The 26,562-nt window shown below is 41.6% G+C and overlaps 1 protein-coding gene across 2 annotated transcripts in view; it reads left to right on the plus strand.

The window, feature by feature from the left end:
* LYSMD2 (LysM domain containing 2) overlaps positions 1–21,874 on the plus strand; it is a 33,313-nt gene extending 11,439 nt beyond the window's left edge. Inside the window, exons 2-4 of one of the 2 annotated variants that reach the window (XM_088472774.1) lie at positions 6,322–6,665; positions 19,836–19,871; positions 21,264–21,874. In XM_088472774.1, the coding sequence (XP_088328900.1) occupies positions 6,322–6,665; positions 19,836–19,871; position 21,264 (381 nt within the window). In that variant the 3' untranslated portion in view covers positions 21,265–21,874. The remainder of the gene's footprint in view (positions 1–6,321; positions 6,666–19,835; positions 19,872–21,263) is intronic. The other variant, XM_088472773.1, reaches the window with a different exon arrangement.
* The last annotated feature ends 4,688 nt before the right edge of the window (positions 21,875–26,562 follow it).

Here is a 26,562-nt window from a genome sequence, read left to right on the forward strand (position 1 = left end):
CGCCAGTATACACTGGCCGATGGCCAGATAAATCTGGAGATATATCTGCCATCGTATCTACAGCACAGCAGACGCGATATGTCTGAACAACGTCATTCACAGACATATTGCTGGTACACTCTGGCCGACGGGCAGAAGATATATTGGCCGATCAATTAATTCCCCAATATATCTGTTAGTGTTTACCCAGCTTTAGGCAAAGCATAGCAGATGCATACGCGCACGCAGGGGAGGTTTCTAAGTACCCAGAAACCACCCCTGCCCGCCGATCAGTAAGTGTAGTGCGGACCGCAGTGAGTGCGGTCCGCACTTCACAGTAACAAGCCACCAACGCCGGCGACACGTAGTACACTCGTACTACCAGGCTTCGGTGTGTTTGTTTTAGCAGCCAATGAGAGTCAGACAGACTCTCATTGGCTGCTGCGCCAACTGCCGGAGCCGGCCTGGAGCTCACTCATGAGCTCCGTCTTTTGGCTCCCGCAGTGGGTGATGGTAGAGACGTCAAGACGTCTCTCTCATGGTGCAGAGTGGGCCGGGAGGGTGGAGGAGCGGACAGCGGCAGGCGCAGGGATTCAGGTAAGTTTTTTTTTCTTTTTGTGTCTTTGTCCTATATATGTAAGGTGCACTGCATAGGGGTGGGGGGACTACTACTTGGGACACTACTGAGGGCACTGCATGGGGGAACACTACATAGGGGTCACTCTATATGGGGCGCTACATAGGGGGCACTGTATAAGGGGGAAGGGGGGGTCTTTAATAAATCATGCTGGCTGTATTAATTTGCCTGCTGCATTCATGTTTTTTAGGGATAGAGGTGTCTGTGTGTGTCTGTGTCAGTCAGTGTGTGTGTGTACCCCGTCATAGGCTGAGTGGTATATTTTACTGTAGTGGTCCTAAATCCTGTGTAAGCTGTATTCTCTCTCTCATATATATATATAACATTTATTTATTTGTGGCTAGATGTTTTTTCATTGTTTCTGTAACCAAGGATCTGGAAAAAAACCCTTTCAAAATCCTGCATTTGCAACTGAGCTCCAAGGAAATTGAATGAACTATATGATTAAATAGGAACTAAGGTCCTCATTCAGAGCCGCTCGTTAGCGGCAGTACGCTCGTTCCGAGCGATGTTTGCACATCTGCGCATGCGTACGGTTTTTAGTACGCATGCGCGAACCAGTCAGTGCGGCCAAAAATCGTTTGTACGCTATATAGCGAGTGCCTGCTATTTTGAGTGACAGAATGAGGCGTATGTGGGTGGTAACAGGGGAAGGTGCTTGAAAATGGGGAGTGGAGATCCGAACGCAGGCGTGCTTAAAGGTCAAAACGGGCGTATTATGGGTGTGCATAATTAATACAGCAGCGTCATTGACCACGTCACTGGGTTATTTTATAGCCAGAACTGCTCGCAAATTTGTGGTAGCAAACACCAACCACAAGAATAGCGAGCAGTTCATACGCTGGTCGATGTACTCGATTAATCTAATAAATAGCGGACATGACGTATGGTGCGAGCGGCCAGGGGGCGTTTTTAACAAATAAACGAGCGTATGTTTTGCTCGCTCGTTCAGACTTAGAGGTGTGAACAGACTGCAATTTGCGAACGGTTCATTTGAATAGCCACCCCTTGTTTTTGAACGAACGACCGCAAATAGCGAACGGCTCTGAATCAGGGCCTAAGGCCCACGGCTATCCTGAGATGATTCTGATATCACTATATAGATACATTTCAGTGGATTCCTTTTGTTCAGTTAATTTGACTTTGTCAGCAATCAGATGTGTTTAAAAAAAACAAATGGGTTTTAAAGAGAATTCATTTTAATATTTATGAATTTCAAGTACAATTTTTGACATGTTATAATTAGGGATGTGCAGGCTCGGATAGGTTCGAGTTTGCACGTGGAGTTCGGATTTTTCCCTCCAAAAAAACGGAACTCAGAAAGAGGCAAAACGTCATCTTACATGGACGAACATCATCATTCCCAAGTCCAGGACCCGGTGTTGAAGTGGACGCTTGGAGATTACGTCATCTCCAAGCACCACTGAGATTACGTCATCTCCATGCGGCACGATCCAGGTCACCGTGACCCAGATCGCGCTGTTTACACTGCAGGGTTGCACGGGTTATTCCCGTGTTAAACCCTGCAAGTTACCTGGCTTGGATTGCCGGGTCACTTGACCCGGCAATCCAACCCTTTCCCCTTTTACATCAAGCAGCTACCTGGGTTTTAGTTCTGGTGTAACGGCTATCAGTTTGCAGTAGCCTTGATTAATGCTAGTATTTTGCCTACGACTCTTGATCAAGTAGACGTACTATTCAACGATGAAGTATTAATTTGAAACAAAACAGAAAAGAAATAAGCCCTCGCTCGGTTTTACCCATATCGTACATGGTACCAGCAGCGTGGCAATATTAATGCCATAAATGTATACAAAACAGAAAAGCGTTTGCTATCAGCGCTAACAATAATTTACTGCAAATCTTCGTGTGTGCAGCAAATAAAACCAAGTGGATTTTGTCATGATTTGATCAAAGCACATAAGCCTGCAGCCCAGCGTCAAGGGACCCTTTCATTTTTTGCAGGTCCCTACATTAGCCTATATGCCCAGCACACCATTACATTGCAGTTAAATGTACTCACCTTCCTGATACAGAGGGACACATCTATACAAGGGCTGGCTGTGAGCCACAACCAACTAGGCCTTTTATAGCCTTAATTGAAAGCTGCCATGATAGCACAAGTATTAATATGGTTCATGACCTGCAATGATGCTATAGCCTAAAGATAAAATAACAAAAAAAAGTAAAGTAGTGTTTGAAATATCTAATTGCAGGCGAAATTTAAAAAAACAAACCTTGTGGTGCTGGGGTTTTCCCACAGCTACAAGGTTTTTTTCCTATGCAATTCCCTCTATAGAAATTAACATGGCTTTTTGCACGCAGTTTCAGAGCAAAAAAGTCCAATTTTTCCTAAAATCTTGTTCTTTTTTAAAGGAAATTTTATCTGGACTTGTTCCAGAACTGCACAAACCCCCAATAATGACCAATTAAGCAAGTGGAAGTCTCAGTATTGGTCGTTAAAACCAGTAACTGCCTCATATTATCCCAATTTTTTATTTTTTTTGATAATTTTTGTACCTTAGATTTTACTTAAAGCATTTATTTAAACATAAAAAAAATTGCTTTATTATCTTTTTTAATTATTTTTATTGGCCTAAAATTATCCCAATTCTAAAAAAAAAACATTTTTTTTTGTAATATAATTAAAGTTTTTTTTGTTTAGTTTTTGTACTGTAAATAAAAAAAAGAAACCACAAATCAGCCATTTCATGCATTAAAAAAAAACAAACAATTTTTTTTGGGCAGTAATAACCATTATTACTGTTACCCAACATTTAAATTTTTTTTAGGGTACAGGCTCAGTATTCATTCTAGAACCCTGCACCAGTCACAACCCATGCAGTTCCTCTTTCCTACCTAGGTGTTGCTCTCTGCTCTGGTGCTTCTAGCACATTCTGGTCTGTATCTGAGCAGTGCATCAACAGTGTGTGCTAGAAGTACCAGAGCAAAGAGAGACACTCCAGGCAGGAAAAAGGAACTGCTTGGGTTGTGACAGGTGCAGGGTGCTAGAATGAACACTACAGACTGTTACCATTTATTTACTTTTCCTGCAGGGTTTTGGGCGAAAACAAAATTTGCTAGATTTTCTTCTATTGAATACCATGCATATCCACGGTAACAGAAAATTGGACATGATCCACGTATTCATTTTTGCTGGGAAAACCTCACAGCCAAATGGGTATGCCCCTTAGTCTTCCTTTTTAAAAATAAATACATAAGATAAAAATGTTCTCTTTGCAGAAGCCCTTCCAATTTTTTTATTGTATTTGAAGTTTAGCATAAATCCCAATATTTACACATGCCAAATCGGGAGAAAATATCCTTGATCTGCCAAAACTCCACCCCAATCTGCCCAGAAAAGTACCCCCTTATAGTCAAAACCCTGCCCTTTTCTGGCCTGCCAGTCAGGACTGCCCCATGAAAATTGAGACAATTGGTAGGTATGACATAGCAACATCCACTTTTATTTAAGTCTCATGCTAGGTACAGACTAAACGACTTGCAAACGTTGCAATGTCGTCAACGATTTCCATTGAACTCCCGGACAAATGATCTAGGGCATACACACTGTGCAATCTAACAAATGACCAAACAATATATCTTGCATCATTTGGTGGTTAGATCGTTAACTATATAATGTAACCATATCGTTTGGTCGAACATACACACTGCACGATCTGAAGGGAATCCTTAATGAGATTGACAGATGTACCTGCATGTAGAGAAGATCTAAAAATGCGACAGATGCCGCCGCGTAGTGCGTACACATTTGACAATCTGAACAATTTGTCGTTCCGATGCATTGGAATCGGGCATATCATTCAAAATATTGTTTAGTGTATAAGGGCCTTTACTTTTCTCTGCCAGTAGACACTTGATAAACAACTACTCAATATTTCCAGCCAGCACTGTTCCTGTTTTTCTCTACTTGTGTCTTAGTATAAAATCATGACGTTGGTTGTGCTTCAGCATCTATTGAGATGTCAGGTGCCTGTGCTCCGTGTAAATGATCTTGCCAGTTTTCGGCAAATAACTAATTCAATGGAAACGTGTTTTGTGCAGTGTCCATTTTAGGATTGCCATTGGCCCTTATTTACTGTAAAGAGCCATGTAATGGTCTACAATGATTTAATTTACTCTCAGGAAATAGCTGCAGGGAAGTCGATATTTCTGCTATAGACATGAAGCAAATATAAGACTTAGGAGACTTCCTGTTACACAGTTTCTGGTAATTGTTTGTATATTTTAATATCTTTTTAATACCTGCATGATTATTCAAGTTAAATTTATGTGGGGAAAAAAATAATATTGTTTAAAACCCCAATGACCCATCTTCTGAGAAAAATAAAATATAAAACGCACATGAGTAAGCGTATTCTAAAAATCCCTGGCCCAATCACCTTCTCTTGTAAGTTCCGAGTGAAATGACACACTAGCCTCTGTTTACCATTTGTCCCAGAAAAAGCTTATTGATTGTGTGAGAGGAGAGATGAGGCAAACATAACTCTGGGCTATGAAGCATCTTTCAGATGAGACATTGCACAAATCCAATTATTTCCCTTTTTTTTGTCCTTTCTTTGAGTTCTGGGCAGAAAAGCATGCGGTATGCAAACAAAAGTAATATAGTCTCTGCTAGACGGAAAGAGTACCACCGGATCCATTATAAGCCATGAATCATGTTGAAGTCCTAATGTTAAGAGGAAATAAACAATGAAATATACCACAGAGTGAGTGGGTGCAGCCCGAAAAAAGTTCAGAAATGAGAGCATGTAATGAGTGTGGATTAGAGATGCAGATCTTGTGCAGAGCAGACGGGTTGAGTTTGGAAAGATTTTCAGATGAGTGAAGAGATGTATATTGGTGCAGTTTTATTGTCTTGGTAAAATACAGTGACCTATGTAGGGTCTGACAGAGCGGAACAGCAGTAGAATAATATTTTGCAATGAAAATCAGTCCAGGCACTTATCTTAAAATAGATTGTAAGGGCGAAAGCTTGCTTCTTGTGCTATTGAATCTGCCTCTGACATTAATAATATTTACAGCTTTGAAGTGTTAATGTTGACTTTTTTTTTGTTTATGGCAATAACTAAGGTTTTCTTTGAACTCCCCTGTTAATGTGCTGTCCTTCTTAGAACAAAGTAATATACGTTATGAGGGCTTGATCCAAATGTACATCACAGAATCGGAAAATGCAATACATGCATTACTACTTATGTCTAAATATTGATAGTTACTTTTCAATCCTGCTTCTAATTATATGTATATATAGATATATACTGTGTATGTATGTGTGTGTAATAAATATAAATATATATATATATATATTTTATTTATATTATTTATTTATTATGCATATGCAAAACAGATGGAACTCTCCGGGCTTGTCTCTCAAATAATACACGGGCACACAAATAGATGCCAATGTTTCGGGTTTAATCATTTGTGGTCCTTGATAACTGGTCTAATAAATCCGAAACGTCGGAATCTAAATGTATTATTTGTGAGACAAGCCCACACAGTGTGATGATTTCAGTTTGTAGTTGAGCTTACAAAAAACTGAAAATCGATCTGAGTGTTCATTTCAATTTCAGGAGTGCCGCACCTTCTACTGTGTGTGTGTGTGTGTGTGTGTGTGTGTGTGTGTGTATATGTGTATATTAGTATGGTAAACCTGTTATATTGTTCTCATCTTTGCCTTTTAGATGGAGCAGATTAAGAGGGCCAACAAACTGTTTTCTACTGATTGTATCTTCTTGAAGAAGTCACTAAATATTCCAGTTATGTTGGAGAAAACCTCCTTATTTAATGGACTTAGCTTATTGGACTCTCCTGAAAATGAATATCAAGATGATAGCAATACTCCGAGTGAAGAAACTGCATCTGCTCCTGTAAATAATGTCTCTCAAACCAGCTCTCCGGAAATAAACCAACCTTTGGTAGGACAAGATGAAGAGCTATCTGCCAAAGACTTCCTTCATAGACTGGACTTACAGATAAAGAGGTCTACACAGGCAGCCAAAAGACTAAAAGAAGAAGAATACCTCAGGTAAGCACAAAGCACACTACCATAAGAATGTGTGTGTGTGTGTGTGTGTGTGTGTGTGTGTGTGTGCACTTGTATGAGTGTATTTATATTACATTAAACAATCCTTCAATGTGATAAAATTTGAGCATGCTTATAAAATGGTACTCTCTAATAATAGCATGCTCCCAATCAGCATGGACCTAAGAATAAATAAATTACAACAGCGCTAATAATGTAGAATGTTAGTAAACACTGGAAATTAATCCCAAATTGGGCAGTAACTTCAGAGAATATCTGTAGCCGGTGGTATCTTTCAGAACGTCTCCAATACATTGAGAAATAGACGAAGATTTCCTTAAAGCCATCAGATAAGCTCTTAGGAATGTTTTAAAAGTATACTGAGGATTAATTTCCAGAGTTTACTAACATACTACACTATCAGCGCTTTTTGTGTTGTTTAGTGTTTATATACACGCACACATAATGCTCCTCTGATATGCCACTTAAGGGGGAATTAGTCATTTGTTCCCAGAAGAGTTGAAAGAATGGAGCAAGTGAAAACTTCTACTGTACAACAATCAGTTAAACATACATAATTTATTTAACCTTAGGAAAATTGTAGTGAAACTTTGCTTCCACTAAAAACTGGAACTAAGCACAAGTGAATTGAAATGCTAAGTTTCAAACCTCATCTGTGCACATGTTTTTGAAAGTGTCTCAAGTATGATTTCATTGTCTGCCTCAATGTACTGTAGGTGTTACAGAACAAAAGGCTGCAGTAGCATACATTTCTTCTAGCAGTGCTGTTTAATATATATATAATATATATATTCTTTTTTTTTTTTTTTCTCTGTGATGTTATATATGGCCTACACAGAAATATGGCAGCATGCAGTACACATCTTTTAGAAATGTATTCCAGAGTATAACAAAAGTCTTAAAGGGTGACACACAGATACAGCATCTACCACTAAAATTAATTTTCCATTGTATAAACTTGCTCACTAAACCAGTTATGTTACTAGGTAAATATTTTAGGAGGATGGCAGATACCTATTAATTTCTTTTTATCTACCGCCTTCATATCCTGGCCTGAGCAGAAGGGTCAGTCTGACCTATAGTTAAAGCCAATAAAACCAGTTTTCCTGAATTTATTGATGAGTGCAGAAGGCTCATATTACCTGTGCTATACAGGTAGCTTACTAAGTACTCCTCTGCTCATTCGCTTTGATTAGCGTAGAAATTAAACTTTTAACTATAAAACATGAAATACTGAAATATAAAATATGAAATATAGAGCCCTTCATCATTCCATTTTGAAGTGGTTACCACCTCGGCAGGGGAAAAACACATTACAAACCCCATAAAAAGATGATGAAGGTCCTTGTTGGGGTGGTCTGTCATTGTACAGATCCCTCACCTCTGGGCCCTGTAGTGGCTGCACCCCCTGCTGTACTAGTAGTTTTGCAGCTGTACCTTGGAGCGAAGTGACGCAGACGGAGCGAAGTGACGCAGACAGAGCACATACTTCTAGTTATACATTTACAGTTACTGTCTATAGATATTCTGATTAGGTTGATTTAAATCACTTTATACAGAAAGGGCAGATGAGTACAATGCTATATAAAGACAGTCGGCTCTAGGCATTTCTTGAGTTTCCTATATGAAATCCCATAATAATGTTCGGGCCCCTGCCAAGAGCCCTCATGTTTCCTCTATCTGACAGGCCAAGACACACTCATCTGTTGGTTTCTCTCCATTGTGAATTGGGCGCTCAGTCTCCATCTGTTTTGTTCTGATGTATATTTTGTGCTATGTGAAATCTATCCTTACAGCTGCCAGGATAGTGCCCCATATATTTTTTTTTGTTAATTCTATAAAAAATGTGTCTTTTCCACAAATTCATTGTTTCTTTTATACACTAATACAACCAGCTATCTGTTAATTTGTACATATTTTACATATGAAATATCACAGCGCATACAAATGCGACTTTCTAACTGTTTTGGTGATTAAGCTGGAACAAAATAAATTTTCTTTCTTCAAGTAAAGGAATTTCCAATCTGCCACTTTCCAAAGCCAAGTTGGATAGATTTACGATACCTGCTCAATATGCAGACCTTCAACTCCTCATCCCCGTCACTGCTAAGGACAATGATGTCATTGAGCTCCACCCCTACAGCCACTGCACTACGGGAACAGCGAGATTATAGGCGAGAGCACCTTTAATGCTGTCTCCCCCATCCTGGCATCCACAGATTGAGAGGTATCCTCATTTTAAAAAGGGGAATCCCCTCTTTCAAATCGTGACCCTTGAAAAAAGGTATTCTTTGGTCATCATGTTTGAGAACACTTCTGCACTGGGGTAACCATTATCAAGTATAATTCAAGGGCACCCACATTTTAAAACGGGAATCCCCTCTTTCAAATGATTTGTCCCCTTTAATAGTTATTGCCTGGTGATAACTAGATAATATACATTTATACTGACACTTACCATGCTTCATCTCCCCCATCAGAATTTATTTTAAAAACCTAAGTTTAGAATCCTGTTTTTGCAGTTTTGGAATGGTGGATTAATGTTGAAGCAAGAACCATAAAATATTTCTTAGCAAATGTGTTTTTCTTTTTAAAAAGAACAGCTATTAGTTAATTTTTTTTGCAATTTCAATAATAAATGACCAATCTGGGTAGTTTGTTTTTGCCATATGAGGAGAAATCAGCAATATAATGCTCTTTTCTGGAAACTAGGGGGTATATGTAAAGTTTTTAGAAGTGAAGATGTTGCCCATAGCAACCATTCAGATTCTACATAACATTAAACTAGCACCTTCTAGAAGATAATAGCTAAAATCTGATTGGTTGCTATGGGCAACAGCTCCACTAACTCTCACTTTAGTAAATATACTCCTAAGTCTTTTGAAAATAAAGGTATAATTTGTGCAGGTACTGCATGAACAATTATTGATGTTCGCATGTGACCAAGCCCGACTAGTGCCAAATTATGCTCTAGCAAAGCAGTTAATGCATGCTATTTGGGTTTTAATGACCTACACTTTAATTATCAGAGCAAATTTCTTAATTGTACAGTATTTATCCGGTGTGCCAAGGATTGCCTTTTTTTTTTAATTTCGAAGTCCTCCAAAAGCATTTTGGACATACTGAATCTCAGACACAGCCAGGCTCCAAGAGTGGTGGAACCCAGCCATTATTGCAGAATGTTTACATATTCCTGTCTGGTGCAGAAGCTCTGGGTTTTAGGATTTATGTAAACATTGGCTCAGCAGTAAGAGATTGAGAGATGCTCAGGCTTTTTTAATAAGTCATCAGAAAAGCTATACTTTTCAACTCTATTCTTAGCAGCTAGCACAACTCGGCTACAATATGTTTAGAATGTACATAAGTTTGCTGAGTACAGCATTTATGTCCTGTTAGTGACTAAAAGCTGCTTTAGCTTGGCATATTCCCTATGCTGTTATCTGTACTTAATTTGAATTGCCTATAATGTTTATCTCATCACTATTTGGGCCTGGCAGAGAGATGGTCTTCTATACGTTTTATGAGACCAAAGAGATGTGCACCAAGGGAATTGGTATGAAATACCGCCGGCCGCATGGCCGGCGGTTCGATTCCCGTCAGCGGCAGCCAGACAGGAGCAGAGTGCAACGCAGCGGAAGCCCGACAGCGCTGGAAATCCCGATCGTGGATAGGTAAGTATCCACTAACCTAACCCCCCTAACCCTCCTTAGGGGTGCCTAACCCTAACTTCCCCCCCAAGTGCCTAACCCTAACCACCCCCTTCCCATAGCTTAACCCTAGCCCTCCCAGGGGGGTGCCTAACCCTAAGTCCCCCCCCGGGAGCCCTAAACCTAACCCTCCCCCCCCCCGCGGCTGTCCGCTCGCGGCGCCCGGCATCACTACGATCGTGATGCCGGGCGCCGGTCTCCCGGCGTCGGGGAAATGCGGGCGTCTACATCTAGACGCCCGGCATTTCACCCTTGCCGGGATAAGACAGTCGGGAAGCCGTCTGCCGGTATTTAGGCAGTCGGCTTCCCGATTGCCTCCCGCACCAAGAGGCCACAATTGCTGTGCTGAAAGTAGGGATGCATCCAATCTGATCTTTCATGCACGTCGTGATTTATGGATCGATTCTGGAGACCTGATTTATTAATACAATCGATCCAAAAATCATGATACTGCAACAACCGTATACTGACCTGTTCCCCAATGTCTCCTGCTCTACTAGACATGCATTGGCTTTTACTTTGTAAAATTGCGCATACACAGTTAAAGGAGTTCCCTAACTGTGCAAGCGGAAAAATACCATTGACCTTGGAAAAGACCGATGTAATTTCCCTGTTCTTGTCTGCATAAAATACAGACCTGACATTCCAGTATCGATCCGAAAGATCAATACAGAGCCACAGATTGACCATCCCTACTGAAAAGTGCATGGCATCTTACCGAACTCCTGTGGCATAAGGGAACTGGTATATTATATAATAAGGGGTGTGGTATAAAATGTCAACAGTCATAATGGAGACAGTGATAAAATGTTGACATGTTAGAATATCGAGATATCGTCCCTGGTGGCTCAGCCGTGACTTACATTGCCCTCGACATCTGCAGCAAGTCCAGTGCGACTTCTGAGTCCCGGCGGTCATGTGACTGTGACTTCCGGGTCAGAGCTGAGATCCAGTGAGTATTTCTCCCCTAACCTTTATTAGCAGAAGCATAGTGCCAGCATGTGCAGTACCTTTACTGGCAGCAGCAGCATAGTGCCAGCATATGCAGTACCTTTACTGGCAGCAGCAGCATAGTGCCAGCATATGCAGTACCTTTACTAGCAGAAGCATAGTGCCAGCGGGTGCAGTACCTTTACTGGCAGCAAAAGCATAGTGCCAGCGTGTGCAGTACCTTTACTGGCAGCAGCAGCATAGTGCCAGCGTGTGCAGTACCTTTACTGGCAGCAGCAGCATAGTGCCAGCATGTGCAGTACCTTTACTGGCAGCAGCAGCATAGTGCCAGCATGTGCAGTACCTTTACTGGCAGCAGCAGCATAGTGCCAGCATGTGCAGCACCTTTTCTGGCATCAGCAGCATGTGCAGTACCTTTACTGGCAGCAGCAGCATAGTGCCAGCATGTGCAGTACCTTTACTGGCAGCAGCAGCATAGTGCCAGCATGTGCAGTACCTTTATTGGCAGCAGCAGCATAGTGCCAACATGTGCAGCACCTTTTCTGGCATCAGCAGCATAGTGCCAGCATGTGCAGTACCTTTATTGGCAGCAGCAGCATAGTGCCAGCATGTGCAGCACCTTTTCTGGCATCAGCAGCATAGTGCAGCATGTGCAGTACCTTTACTGGCAGCTGCAGCAGCATAGTTAAAGTGTGTGCAGTACCTTTACTGGCAGCAGCAGCAGCATAGTGCCAACATGTGCAGCACCTTTTCTGGCATCAGCAGCATAGTGCCAGCATGTGCAGTACCTTTATTGGCAGCAGCAGCAGCATAGTGCCAGCATGTGCAGCACCTTTTCTGGCATCAGCAGCATAGTGCAGCATGTGCAGTACCTTTACTGGCAGCTGCAGCAGCATAGTGCCAGTGTGTGCAGTACCTTTATTGGTAGCGGCAGCATAGTGCCAGAATGTGCAGTACCTTTACTGGCAGCAGCAGCATAGTGCCAGCATGTGCAGTACCTTTACTGGCAGCAGCAGCATAGTGCCAGCATGTGCAGCACCTTTTCTGGCATCAGCAGCATAGTGCCAGCATGTGCAGTACCTTTATTGGCAGCAGCAGCATAGTGCCAGCATGTGCAGCACCTTTTCTGGCATCAGCAGCATAGTGCAGCATGTGCAGTACCTTTACTGGCAGCTGCAGCAGCATAGTTAAAGTGTGTGCAGCACCTTTACTGGCAGCAGCAGCAGCATAGTGCCAACATGTGCAGCACCTTTTCTGGCATCAGCAGCATAGTGCAGCATGTGCAGTACCTTTACTGGCAGCTGCAGCAGCATAGTTAAAGTGTGTGCAGTACCTTTACTGGCAGCAGCAGCATAGTGCCAGCATGTGCAGTACCTTTACTGGCAGCAGCAGCATAGTGCCAGCATGTGCAGTACCTTTACTGGCAGCAGCAGCATAGTGCCAGTGTGTGCAGTACCTTTATTGGTAGCGGCAGCATAGTGCAAGCGTGCGCAGTACCTTTTACTTGTAGCAGCAGCACATGATATTTTGTATTTTTAGCTCTGATATGGAAAATATGAATGAACTATATTATAGTTTACTTTATAATGATTGGTGTTTTTAATAGCTATCTGACCGTTCATTGAAGGTTATAGAATGTATTCTGGTTAATTTAATTTTTATCAAGGGAGCAGTACAGAAAAAAGAAAAGGGAAGGGAAAAGGGGTACAAAAAACGGGGATACAAAATGTATATACCCGAATGCACACTAGCCGTACACTGTATGGGAAAGTAACAAAAGTATAGAAACATTCAGAAATACACAAATTACATTTAAGTAGACAGGAATCTTAACTAGACGTACTAGGTTCATTTAAACTATATCGTGGGCGGTCTGATAAAGATGGTTTGTAGACCAATTGAGCACCCCTCCCCATCAGTCACATATTTATGCCAAGTCATCCATTTCATTATTGGAGAGGACGCGGAGGTGGAATAAGGCATGGATTCAGTTTCCATTAGGTGTTATTTTCATCATTGGGCCATAGCAGCTCGAGCAGCAATGCAAATATGCCAGAGTACATACCTATGATATCGTACTACAACAGGATAAATATGTAATAAGGCCACTGAAGGCGATGGGGACAGAGACACCCATAACATAAGAGAAGAGGACCGGACCAAAAAAACATGAAATACTTAGCCAACCTCACCACATTGAAGCCAGCAAAATTTGGAGCATGAGGGCCAAAAAGTATGAAGTCTTTTAGGAGTAAGGTACAGTCTAATTATTTGACATGCATTTCCATATGGTTCAAACATCGAGACATACCAAAAGACATGGAGTAAATCATCTCTCATTGGGAATCTGGAATAGGGTGACCCAGATCTAGTGCCCACCGAAGTTGAGCAGGAGATTTAACAGGGCGTAGCTCTAAAAGGTACTTATACCAAAAGGAAATACTACTCCTATTACCACCTGATGTCAACTGGGATATGAGATTACTCGGAGGAGATTGTAAGGAAAGAGGACCGCACCACACTTTGAAACCTATGATAGATCTGTAGATATTGAAACAATTCCGTAAAGGTTATAGAGTAATGGGTTTGCAGTTTGGAGAATGAGAGAAAAATGCTACAATCCATGAGATCCCACAAAGTGTCAGGGAGCATACCAAGAGAGAATATTAAGATTAGGGATTAATTTAGACTCAGCCTTAAGAGAAATTACAGGGTTTGGGACAAAAAATACCAGAATTCGAGAAATCAACGTATCCCAGATATGAAACGAGTCTTTCATAGAAGAGATTAATGGGAGGTAGAAGGCCACAGACATTTAGGAACCCATAGTAAATCATTTAAGGGAAAGCCAGGGCAACGAGCATGTTCCAGGGGCACCCAGCAGTTGGCAACAAGTTGCTGAGACCATTCCCGGAGTTGAGCTAATAAACGCTCCTCTTGGTACTGAGCCAAATCGGGTAAGGCCAAGCCACCATAAATCTTTGTAAGAATCATACGAGATAAAGAGACAAAATAGAGCTACACTTATCTAAATATTTAATAGGAAAGTTCAAAGGAATTGTGCAAAAGAGGTACATGAGCTTAGGGAGCAGAGACCTCTTAAATGCCGCTAAAGACCCTAACCAGGAAATGTTATAAGCCAACCAGGACTCAGTAAAACTTGACAGGCCTTCAATTAGAGGTGAGAGGTTAATGTCAAATACCGAGAATGAGTTGGGAGGGATATGAAGCCCCAGGTAAGGAATTGTGGTAGTTCGCCAATTTTATATGGAAAATTTGGAATGTAGAGAAGAAATAACTGAGTCTTCTAGATTAGCAGGCATAGCGTCAGTCGTATTTAACTTATAATAGGCTGCACTATACTCGTCTTAAATAGCATGTAAGTGAGGCAATGAGGTAAGAGGATCCGTGACAAAAAGGAGGACGTCATCCGCAAAAAGACAAAGTTTATGTTTTGTAGACCCAATCACAGTACCAGGAAAATTAACAGCAGCCCGTAGCTTAGCAGCCAAAGGTTCAATGGTCAAAACCAATATCAAAGTAGAGAGGGGACATCCTTGACAAGTCCCGTTTGTAATAGGGAACGCATCCGATACAAAACCATTACTGAACACCTTTGCAGAGGGATTACTATACAGAGCTAAAATGGAAGACCATATGCAACCAGAAAACCCAAATTGGGATGGTACCATACGCATATACAACCAATTCAGTCGATTCGAATAGCTTCCCGCATCAAGAGAAATCCTAATATGGCCAGAACCAGAAGCATTAACATAATCAAGGAGGTTGCAGGAGTTTTATCAGATGCCTGTCAGGCCGGACACGAACCCCACCTGGTCAGGATGCACCAAGGAAGAGAGAACAGGGTTAAGGTGTTGAGCAATCAGCTTAGTATACAGTTTTACATCTTCGTTAAGAAGAGCAATAGGGCGATAGTGTTGACCGTAAGCAGGATCCTTACCCGGCTTAGGAAGGGTCACAACATGAGCCTCTAACATTTCAGTAGGGAATGTTCCGGATTCCGAAACTTAATTAAACAGGGACGTAAGTGTAGGGACTAATTAGTCCTGGTAAGTCATATAAAAATCATTTAAAAAAACGTCCAGACCGGGAGCTTTTCCACGGGGCAGGAACCTAATAGCAGCCTCTATCTCTAATGAAGTTCAGGGAGAGTTCAGAACAGTGAAGTGTTCCTCAGTCCGGTAGGGTAGACAAATACCTGTCAGAAATGAGTCGATAGTGGAAACAGAAGGTTGAGGGGTAGAGGAGTCTGAAGAAAGGTTATAAAGATGACTAATAATTGGCATACTGATTAGTAATGTCAGAAGGATTTACAACCTTTTAACCCCCTGGTGAAATAATGTGTTTAATTCTATTCCTAGCCTGTTGTGCCTGAAATTTGCGAGCCAATAATCTCCCAGCTCTGTTACCCGACAAATAAATAAAATTTCTGGCGCAATCTATTAAGAGCAAATTTAGTGCAGCCCATGAGAAGTTTCTGTAGTTGATTTCTAATGGCGGACAGCTCTTTACGGAGGGCTTTAGAGGGACAAAGTTTATTACGATCTTCCAATTCCTGAAGTTTAACCTCTAGATCCAGTTGCAACTTGATATTTTATCTTTTAAGTCTAGCACCCGCTTGAATTACAACCTCGAACTACAGCTTTAAAAGCACACCAAGAAGTTAAAATAGAAGTATCGGTAGGGGCGTTAGTAGCTAAATAAGTTGAAATACCATCAGCTATGGATTGTTTTGTTAGAGGGTCTGACAGAAAGTGGGAATGTAGTATCCAAGGGCGCGGGGGTAAATGAGAACGAGATGTCCCAATACCACAACAACTGGGCATGGTCGGACCATGTAATATGGAGAATATCTAACGAACCCGAATGTTGTAAGGTCCACTTATCAACCAAGAGGAGATCTATGCGGGAGTAGGAGTTATGGACTGGTGAAAAATAAATATAATCCCACCCAGCTGGATTCCGTACCCACCAGGCATTATACAAATTGAATTCTGCCAAAAGATTATAAATGGCAAGAGACGGACCAGAATGGGAAGAAGCGGTGGAGGGTTGGCGAGATTTATCCAATTTGGAATCTAGAACAAGAATAAAATTGCCTAAAAGAATAAGCGATCCCCATCTAAATTTCTGTATTGCTAAGAAAAACTTTCCTAAGGAATTGAACATGGTTAGAATTAAGGGGATAAAAAGAGACAAATGTAACCAATTTACCTTCTAAAAGGCCAGTGAAAATAAGGTAACGACCACTTTTATCAGCCAGTTAGGAATGTAAAACAAAAGATACAGAACTACTGAAAATAATGGCCACCCTATTACGTTTAAAAGGGCCATTAACAAAGTAACCCAAGGGGTACCTACGATTATTAAAATCTGGAGGGCCTAAGGAGGAAAAATGTGTTTCCTTTAAGGCAACTACATCCACCTTCTGTTTATGGAACGTGTATAAATCTAACCTACGTTTATTGGGGGAATTTAAACCATTGACATTTAAAGAAAACACTTTCCATTTAACACAAATCAAAAAGAACAATAGAAATCGCAAACTTAATCAAATAAAATAAACATACTGTATATTCGGACCATGTTCCAAAATTCAAAATTAAACGTCCCCACAAGAGACGAAGGGAATGGCAACTGAATTAATTTTTAAAGCTATAACCAGAGTGTAAAGCTTACTGACAGTGAGTAATTAAAGTTTGTATAGGACCTGTGAAATAAACACAGTATGAGCCATGTGTAAATGTCAGTTTCAAAGCTTTTATTTTAAATGCAGTTGGTATTGCAGGATCAAATGGCTGAATAACATTTACCAGTGTTTCATTTGTTAATGCTTGTTTTAGAAATCTCTCTATGCCTCTGGGGCATACATTTCACAGGTGTCTAAGTAGTCTTAACCCTGCAGCAGAAACCAAGCACATCTCCCTCCTCTGTACCTGCCTCTTATGACCTGATTCCGCCTTCTCCTTTTATCTGCTTTCCCACAGCCTAACTCTTCCCCTCTACCAATGCTATCATTATTAGAAGCTCCAACTCTTCGGGTTTAACTACACAGTATTATGCATAAATATTACATGCAGTAGTATGTGCATGTATTGTATGCTCGAGAGTCATTTCATACTACTGTCTACCTGTGAGCTCATACTTTACAACATTGTCATATGCAATTGCAAAAAGCTGTGTATGCAGCCTGCCCTAATACATAACCTTTTTCATTTAGTTTTTTCAAATCCAATTTAAGCAATGATTAATTTTAGCACTCTCTTCTCAAATTGCCACCTTCTCAGGAATTACATGGAGGCAAGCTCCGGAAGCCCTCTCTGATCTAGGTGTGGTAGTCGGGAGGACGCAGGAAGCAAAGGTGCTTCTCCCTTTGGTCATGTCACAAGCATATATATGTATATAAAGGTGTGTATCCACTACACGGCCTTACTTAATCGTGCAATTGCTCATTAATCGGCCGCAAATTGGGCATTTAAATGTCAAAAACGCCCAGCGATGCATGCGCTCGCTGGTCGTTTTTGACATCTGTCGTCGCCCCCCGATCATGCTGGTCAATCTGACGACGTTGTCAGGTTGCCCATGTTCTGGGATGATTGATGCGCCTACACTGAACGATCAATCGTTCAGTGTAGGCACTGCACCCCTAGGGAGACGACGGCACGATTATCATGTCGTAATCGTGCCGTCGTCCCGGGATCTTGTAATGTATACGCATCTTAAGGGTTGGGTACACCGGTCAAAATACCAACCGCGGCATTAAGACAGTCAGAATCCTGACAAGATTAGGTAGGTAGCCTTACACTAACCCAGCTTTCCCACAGCCTAACCCTAACCTTCCCCTCCAGCAGCCTATCCCACACCCTCCCTTAGTGCCTAACCTTCCCCCTAACCCTAATACTTACTGTTGGGACGTCAGCGGTCAGGCTTCTGAAGCCGGGATTCAGGCTCCGGTATTCTGACCTCTGGCCTACTGACCGCCAGGATGCCGACTACATCATGGAATTAGAATAAAACAGACTATAGGTACAAATATAATTAAAAATATTATTATAAATTATCACACTTTTGCCCATAAGAAATTAAATGAATGCATTCAAATTGTCATGTGTAAAATACAGAATGAGTTTATTAGATTTGTGTGAGGCCATTTTATATAACTATAGAAACTATACACACGTTTACTAATAAGCCTTGTTTTAATTGGCATAGAGAAGAGTACAGCTGTATGCTGTATGCCCATACAAACAGGTTACAACACCAGACAATGTACTTTGGAGCAGCAGCTGCATTGTAATCTGTGATTGTTTTCTATTTACATAATTATTAACTCCCTGCAGGCACTTGGGGCAATGTCAATTCTGTCTCTATTACCACTATTTATTGCTGTATTTCTGGAAAGCCTCATATGACAGATGCAAATAGTACAACACCTGTAGCAAAGTATTATGCACAGTTTTTAGACCACATTTAATCAAGTGTATGTTTTTGATTTGCACCTAGTACACATCCGCAGTGAATTATAACCTACAAATACTACCTTGATGTCAGTAGCAGATGACTTGCTCAGGGTCATGCTGTGGTGTCTTCAGAATGGAATGTTCTGTTGTCATCACTACAGAAGCGCTGCTCCCCCCCCCCCCCCCCTACCCAACCTGCCAACATGTTTCAAAAACAGATAGATTATGTGATGAGTAACACATATATTTCATTTGTCAGAAGTTATGTTACATATTTGGGAAGGTTGAAAAAAAAAAAGACAAAGGTCCATAAAGCTGAACGTTTCCAGAAATTGTACCTGCATTGATCACATTTCCGTCACTGCTGTTATGGGGGGACTTTCTTGAGGCTAGAGAAATGAGAATCTGAAATTTGGCCTGAATCAGTCACTCCCATAATGCCCTCCATGAATTACAGATACCATTTCTTTAAAGCTTCCAGTCCATTTTTAAATGATGTTAGTGAATTATGCGTCCCACGTCATTTGGTAATGTTCACTGCTCTTACAGTAATCAAATATATCTTATGTTCATGCTAGAACTTGTATTTCCATTCCCCACCCCTGGTATGCTCCTTTATACAAAGTGCATTATATAGTCTGTAATTTCCTTTAATATTTTTATAATTGTATTGGTTAGATCACTAAGCAATATACTGTATTATTTTTCTCCCAAAGTAAGTAACTGACTTTTTGTAATCTTTCTTTATCATTTAAACCATGTATCCCTTTATTAGGCAGTTGTGCTAATACCGTTCTGCTGGGCATAAGTTATACAATTAACTGGCCAATCATCTGTCAGATATTGGCGGATTGTACAGATAATTGTACAGTGTATTTGCTCAACCAACCTCAAATTATTTGTCATGTCTTTAAAGATCCAATAATTTGTGAGCTGCTAATCTGCACCATCTTGCAGTGTATGTGCTGCCCCTGGCTCAAGTGACTGACATTTCCCCTGTTCCTTCACAGTAGAAGAACGCAGGTATCTCAGTGTATGGATATCTGGTGAGTTACATGGTGTCAGATAAAATATCTAACAGTGTATGCCCAGCATTACAGTGAGATGCTCTTCACCAGGTTCTAGATGTGGTCTACACTATAGCACCGTATATAGTAATAATTTGCTATCCCAGGGTAGTAGTCACTTCTACAGCTGCTCACTGGCATTGTGTGCTGCTACTCTGCTTTCTGCCAGCTCTTATTCCGAAGTGCTCTTTCTTCTCTCCAGTTGGATCTGAATTATAGTGTAACTGGAATGGTTATTGCCCTTTACAATTATTTTTATATCTTAATTACTGCTTGTTCAAATCTGGCCGTTTGTGGAGTTTCCGCACCGTTACAACGGCAACTCAGAACCCCAACCCCCCCCAGCGGCTAATTGAATTGACCTCCTAGTTTCCTTAACGTGGAGCCAATGGTTTTGCTGCCATATTCCTTTAACGCCCTTCAGTAATAACATGACAATGAGCAAGACTTCCCACTTTTGATATTAGTTGAAGCTTTAGGAGAAAAATGGAAGGTGCTTATTTTTCTTTTTTCAGTTGATTAATTATATTGACTGAGGGAATTTTTATGCAACCTGTAAAGTCGGTGTGAACTGGTCACAAAAAGTTGCCTCTGCTGTGTATAGATAATGGATGTTCTATGGAAGCAACAGTTTGAATCCTGTAATGAAGCATTTACATTATGTACACAGGGACATTTTAATGTTGTTTTCATAAGAGGTTGATCATTTCAATACAATGTCAACTTATGAATGGATTTTATCATTTAAATTTTTGAATAAATCCTTATTAGTCTGAAATACTACTAATGTTCTCATTAACTAGGACTTGTCAGTGCGCTGCTCCACTTAAAACTACATTTAGGTCTGAGGAGTCTGTTCCCCTCCTTTTGTGATTCATTTTCCATCTACCAGTTTGCCTTCTGTCACTTATTTCCATCCTCCCTCCCTCCCATGTAATGTAATTCTTTACCACCACGTTCTCCTCTATTATTCATTTCTCCCCCACAGCTATCTCTTGTAATTCATTTCTCCACTTCCCTCGCTGCCTCTTACCTCACTCGCTACAGGTGCAGAGGGGGAGGTCCCTGGTATCGCACACTGCTCCTCTACCCGCCACTTGTATATGAGGCAAAAAGGAGGTACTGTAATATATAAATTGCAGGGGAGAGGTGAGCAGCAGCGGCCGGCGTACATTATGGGAATTTTTCTTCCTTTATCCAGGCATTCCTTGGAGGCAATTAAAGTGATTACATGGCAGAGCAAAGCAATGCCTGCCACCGGTATCAGACAGTGCATTATTTTGTATCCTAATTCACTTTTGTTTTTGTGTGTCTCCCCAACCCAATCTCCTTTTTCTTTAATAAATGTATTTTTGGTTTATTTCGTTTTAGACAAGAAGAGGAGAACTCCTATGCAACTTCTTCCTATCAGCATTGAAGGATAAGAATAAGATTATTCTGTGTCCTTAAATAAAACAGAAAAATGGAAGCAAATTGAGGACACACCAAATAGAAGATCTAAGAGACTAACTACTTATTCAACAAACTCATAGCTGATATTTTATTACTATAATTGCACTGAAATTTAATTATCTGTTTTATTTACAACTGTTCAGTGTCCTTATTATTTTGCGTTCACAAACAAATGTCAGCCTTTAAATCCATATAAATGGTATTTTTTTATTTCAGACATATCTTGTAGCAGATTATCTGCAAGATTCATCCTAGTGTGTTTTGAGTTGCTGTATTTAAAAGAAAAAAACAGGGACATTTCTGACACGTGAATCCTTAAGACTGTCTCTGCCGCGTGGCTGCTGAGCAGGCAGTGTTTAATTTGCTATATGATGTTATTGTTTGTTTGTTGCTCATTTTAACGACAGTTTGTTAATTTAATTCATTACTTTTAGTTTTATTATTTTTACTCTTAAAGTTTCTGAGAAGATACTGTTACATTAGTGTGTGTGTGTATATGCCCACTTAATTAAAAATTATAATTTACTTTGTCTGAGCCTAATTTTATTTTTTCAGTTATGTTTATTACCTGTCAAATAGGCCTACTGATAAAAATTTTTTTTTTTTTTTTTAGCCATGTATTGAATATTTTTGCAAAAATAACAAATTAAGACAATAAAACTTTTCGGAAAGATATTTAATAAAATGCAGTACATGAAACAATATTTTAATTGAAATCACAATTGGTAGTTTAAGAAGTAATTTCTGTCTTTGAGCGGTATCAAACTGCAGAAAACCAGTGGCATCCATATGTGTGCCTACAGAGCAACTATAGTTATTTACCAACAAAGACACTATACTGAGCATCTCCAGCTCTGATTAAACTAAGTTGAGATAATATACTTTCTATTATCTATACTGGACAGTTATCCTTGGAAAGACCATGGTCCCGGATTCTACTTTGGTTGTCTTCTATATCATTTACCTCTCATTATTGTTGCTGCTTATAACTGGACTGCATGCATTAGCATATATTTACACAGCAACTGTGTGCAGGATCGCAGCTGCAATTGCATTAGCATACATATCTGAATCAGGCCCAATATGCCTGGTCAGCAGGGCCGTAGCTAGGGTAGTGCGGCTGGTGCCATCGAACAGGGCACCAAAGGTCAGGGGGCGCTGTTTGGGCCTGTCAAACTTCTGTTTATTATTATTCTTGCTTGTAGCTTCCTCTTATTTCATCCCCAGCATCTCCTGGCCTCTCCTATCTCTTCCCTGGCCCTTCCCCATGAAGGCATGGCCCTTTTTTGGGTGCATTTTGTCCCTTTGAAAAATGAGGGGGGCACCAATGCTCATTCTGGCACAGGGCACCAAAAAGTCTAGTTACGGCTCTGCTGGTCAGACATCACATCTGGACAGGGATTTAAATATGCCTGCCTATTTGAGTCATTGTTGCCGGTTACTGTGGTCAGCATATAGGTCGGTCGTCTGTATGCACAAGCAGATGTGAATGATATATTTTTCAGATATATCTCATCTGCTGTGCTGCACGGGCAATGCGATATATATCTGCGAAAGACGTTGTTCAAAGATATATCGCGTGTACAGCCATGGCCAAAAGTTTTGAGAATGGCACAAGTATTGGTTTTCACAAAGTCTGCTGCTTCAGTTTTGCTGGGTACACACTGGACGATATATTGACCGATCAATTGATCGGTCAATATATCGTGACCCCGTCGGCCAGTGTGTACAGACGATATATCTGTGAACAATGTTGTTCACAGACTTATTGCATTGGCTGTGCTGCACAGCCAATGAACATATATGTCTGCAGACTTATCTGTTCATCGGCAAGTGTGTACGGGTGATCTGCCGATCGCCCGTATACAGGGGGGCCGAGGGGGGGGGGGGGCCGCGAGCGGGTACTACTTACCCGGGTTCGGCACAGCTCCCCACCCACAGCAGCCCAGCACACGCTGCTGTGTGCTGGGCTGCACTGGGAGACTGTCCGAGGCTGCTAAAGCAGCATCCCGAGCAGTCTCCTATGCCAAAGGAGGGAAGTGATCACGCTGATCGCGCCCTCCATTGGCTGTGCGCCGGGCTGAGGTGCACACAGCGCCCCTGTCCCCAGCGTGCAGCGCCACAAATGGTTGCCTTCCGCGATTAGGCCACGCCCCTACCCGTCCCCAGTCCAGCCTGACCCGCTGCAACATGCAGATGATGGTCGTTCACTATGTAGGAATGACCATCATCTGCAGATATATCTGTCAGGTGTGTACCTACCTTATTTATGATGGCAATTTGCATATACTCCAGAATGTCATAAAGAGTGACCAGATTAATTGCAAAGTCCCTCTTTGCCATGACAATGAACTTGGGCCCTCATTCAGAGCCGTACGCTCTGAGCAGAGCGCACGCTCTGAATGAGGGCCGGGCTCCATTTTCATGGAGCGTCCTCCTGGACGCTCGTATAGCTGTGGGTCACCACCCACAGGCTATACGAGCGTGCATTGTGATGGTCGCGATGGTCTCGACCATCGCGACCATCGAATTTGCGAGTCGGAGCCTGCGGTTGAGGTTTTCAACCGCAAGCTCCGGAGTGATTTTGGCTCTATCAGAGCCAAAATCACTCCCACTGACATCACTAGTGATGTCAGTGGGCCGGCTTCTGACGGGAGGCGTTCCCGTGGGAACGCCCCCGTCAGGGAGGCACGCCCACCAAAGGGGGCGTGCTGTCAATCAACATTGACAGCACGCCCCCTTTGATCGGACACAACGAGCGAAGGACTTTCCTTCGCTCGTCGCATCTGGCGCATGCGCACGACGGAGCTCCCTCCGTCGTGCGCATGCTCAGTCCATAACATCGACCCACTTGCGAGCGGACAGCCGCTCGCGAGTGGGTCTGAATCAGGCCCTTAATCCCAAAAACAACATTTCCACTGCATTTCAGCTCTGCCCTCGTGTTAACACAGGTGAGAGTGTTGATGAGGACAAGGCTGGAGATCACTGTCATGCTGATTGAGTTAGAATAACAGACTGAAAGCTTTAAGAGGAGGGTGGAGCTTGTAATCATTGTTTTTCCTCTGTTAACCATGGTTACTTGCAAGGAAACGTGCAGTCATCATTGCTTTGCACAAAAAGGGCTTCACAGGCAAGGATATTGCTGCTAGTAAGATTGTACCTAAATCAACCATTTATCGGATCATCAAGAACTTCAAGGAGAGAGGTTCAATAGTTGTGAAGAAGGCTTCAGGGCGCCCAAGAGCATCCAGCACGTGCCACGACTGTCTCCTAAAGTTGATTCAGCTGCGGGATCGAGGCATCACCAGTGCAGAGCTTGCTCAGGAATGACAGCAGGCAGGTGTCAGTGCATCTTCACACACAATGAGGCAAAGACTTTTGGAGGATGGCCTGGTGTCAAGAAGGGCAGCAAAGAAGCCTCTTCTCTCCAGGAAAAACATCAGGGACAGACTGATATTCTGCAAAAGGTACAGGGATTGGACTGCTGAGGACTGGGGTAAAGTTATTTTCTATGATGAATCCCCTTTCAGATTGTTTGGGGCATCTGAAAAAAACGCTTGTCTGGAGAAGGAAAGCTGAAGGCTACCATCAGTCCTATGTCATGCCAACAGTAAAGCATCCTGAGACCATTCATGTGTGGGGTTGCTTCTCAACCAAGGGAGTGGGCTCACTCACAATTTTGCCTAAGAACACAGCCATGACTAAAGAATGGTACCAAAGCATCCTCCAAGAGCAACTTCTCCCAACTATCCAAGAACAGTTTGGTGATGAACAATGCCTTTTTCAGCATGATGGAGCACCTAGCTATAAGGCAAAAGTGATAACTAAGTGGCTCGGGGGAAACATCAAAATTTTGGGTCCATGGCCAGGAAACTCCCCAGACCTTAATCCCATTGAGAACTTGTGATCAATCCTAAAGAGGCGGACGAACAAACAAAAACCCACAAATTCTGACAAACTCCAAGCATTGATTAGGCAAGAATGGGCGGCCATCAGTCAGTATCTGGCCCAGAAGTTGATTGACAGCATGCCAGGGCAAATTGCAGAAGTCTTAAAAAAGAAGGGTCAACACTGCAATATTGACTCTTTACATAAACGTAATGTAATTGTCAATAAAAGCCTTTGACACTTATGCAATGCTGGTAATTTTACTTCAGTATACCATAGTAACATCTGACAGGTCTAAAAACACTGAAGCAGCAAAGTTTTTGAAAACCAATACTTATGTCATTCTCAAAACTTTTGGCCATGGCTGTACACAGGAGCCAATGTACTGAACAATATATTGTTAGCGCCAGTACCTTTTCATGTTACATTTCAGTCTTTTAGAGTTTAGGTGATACTGTTGTTATATCTTCGTATAGGCTGCTTTATTTTGGCAATTAGGGGGTGCACCCTTGTATAACAGATGTATGCCTAATTTTGCCTTCCCTCCCACATCGCTCACCCTTGTGTATCTCATTAGTACCCCACCCCTACTCTCTTCCTTTCCATTTTAGAATGTAAGTTCTTTGGGCCTCAATGGTACAGTGAAAATTTGTGGCACCTTATTAATAAAAGCTAATAATGATGATGATAATAATCTTATTTTTAATTCCTCCATTACATCCTAGAGGGGTGACCCAAAAATTAAGACTGTTAAAATAAAATGTATCTCTACTTAGAGCACTATGCAGTGAGTTCTAAAGCTGGGATATATCTGTCCATAAGGCAATGTGTACGGGTCGGTCGGCAGCAGAAGCCACAGGGAGGGAGACAGGACAAGCTCCCCCGGCCAGCGGAACCTGCGGACAGAAGCAGATGATGGTCGTTCAGTGTGTATAAATGACCATCATCTGCAGATATATCTGCACAGTGTGTACCCACCTTAAGGCTCGTAATGAAGAGACATTTGGATAACAGATACTTTAGGGGATGTAGCCATTTATTATGGGGAAAAAAATTAGTTACAAATTTTGTAACTAGGTGGTGATGTTGCAATTTAAGTCACATCAAGAGTACAACAATTGGTTAATGTGTCCTCCATTGTGGTCAACAGTTTACATTCAAAGAACAGCTCTCTCTATAGCAGAACATATGTCAAATGGAATAGTCAGCATGTGATATTTAATGCTGTCTTTCGGATCTGATTAAGTATGACATCCTTCCAAATACAGCTGGTTCTACAAAAAAAATCCCACAGCCAAAAGTCGCAGAGTAAGACCCGGTGATAAAGGTG

Source organism: Taudactylus pleione, unplaced genomic scaffold, assembly GCF_031769625.1.
Source record: "Taudactylus pleione unplaced genomic scaffold, aTauple2 ptg000129l, whole genome shotgun sequence".
NCBI classification, from domain to species: Eukaryota; Metazoa; Chordata; class Amphibia; order Anura; family Myobatrachidae; genus Taudactylus; species Taudactylus pleione.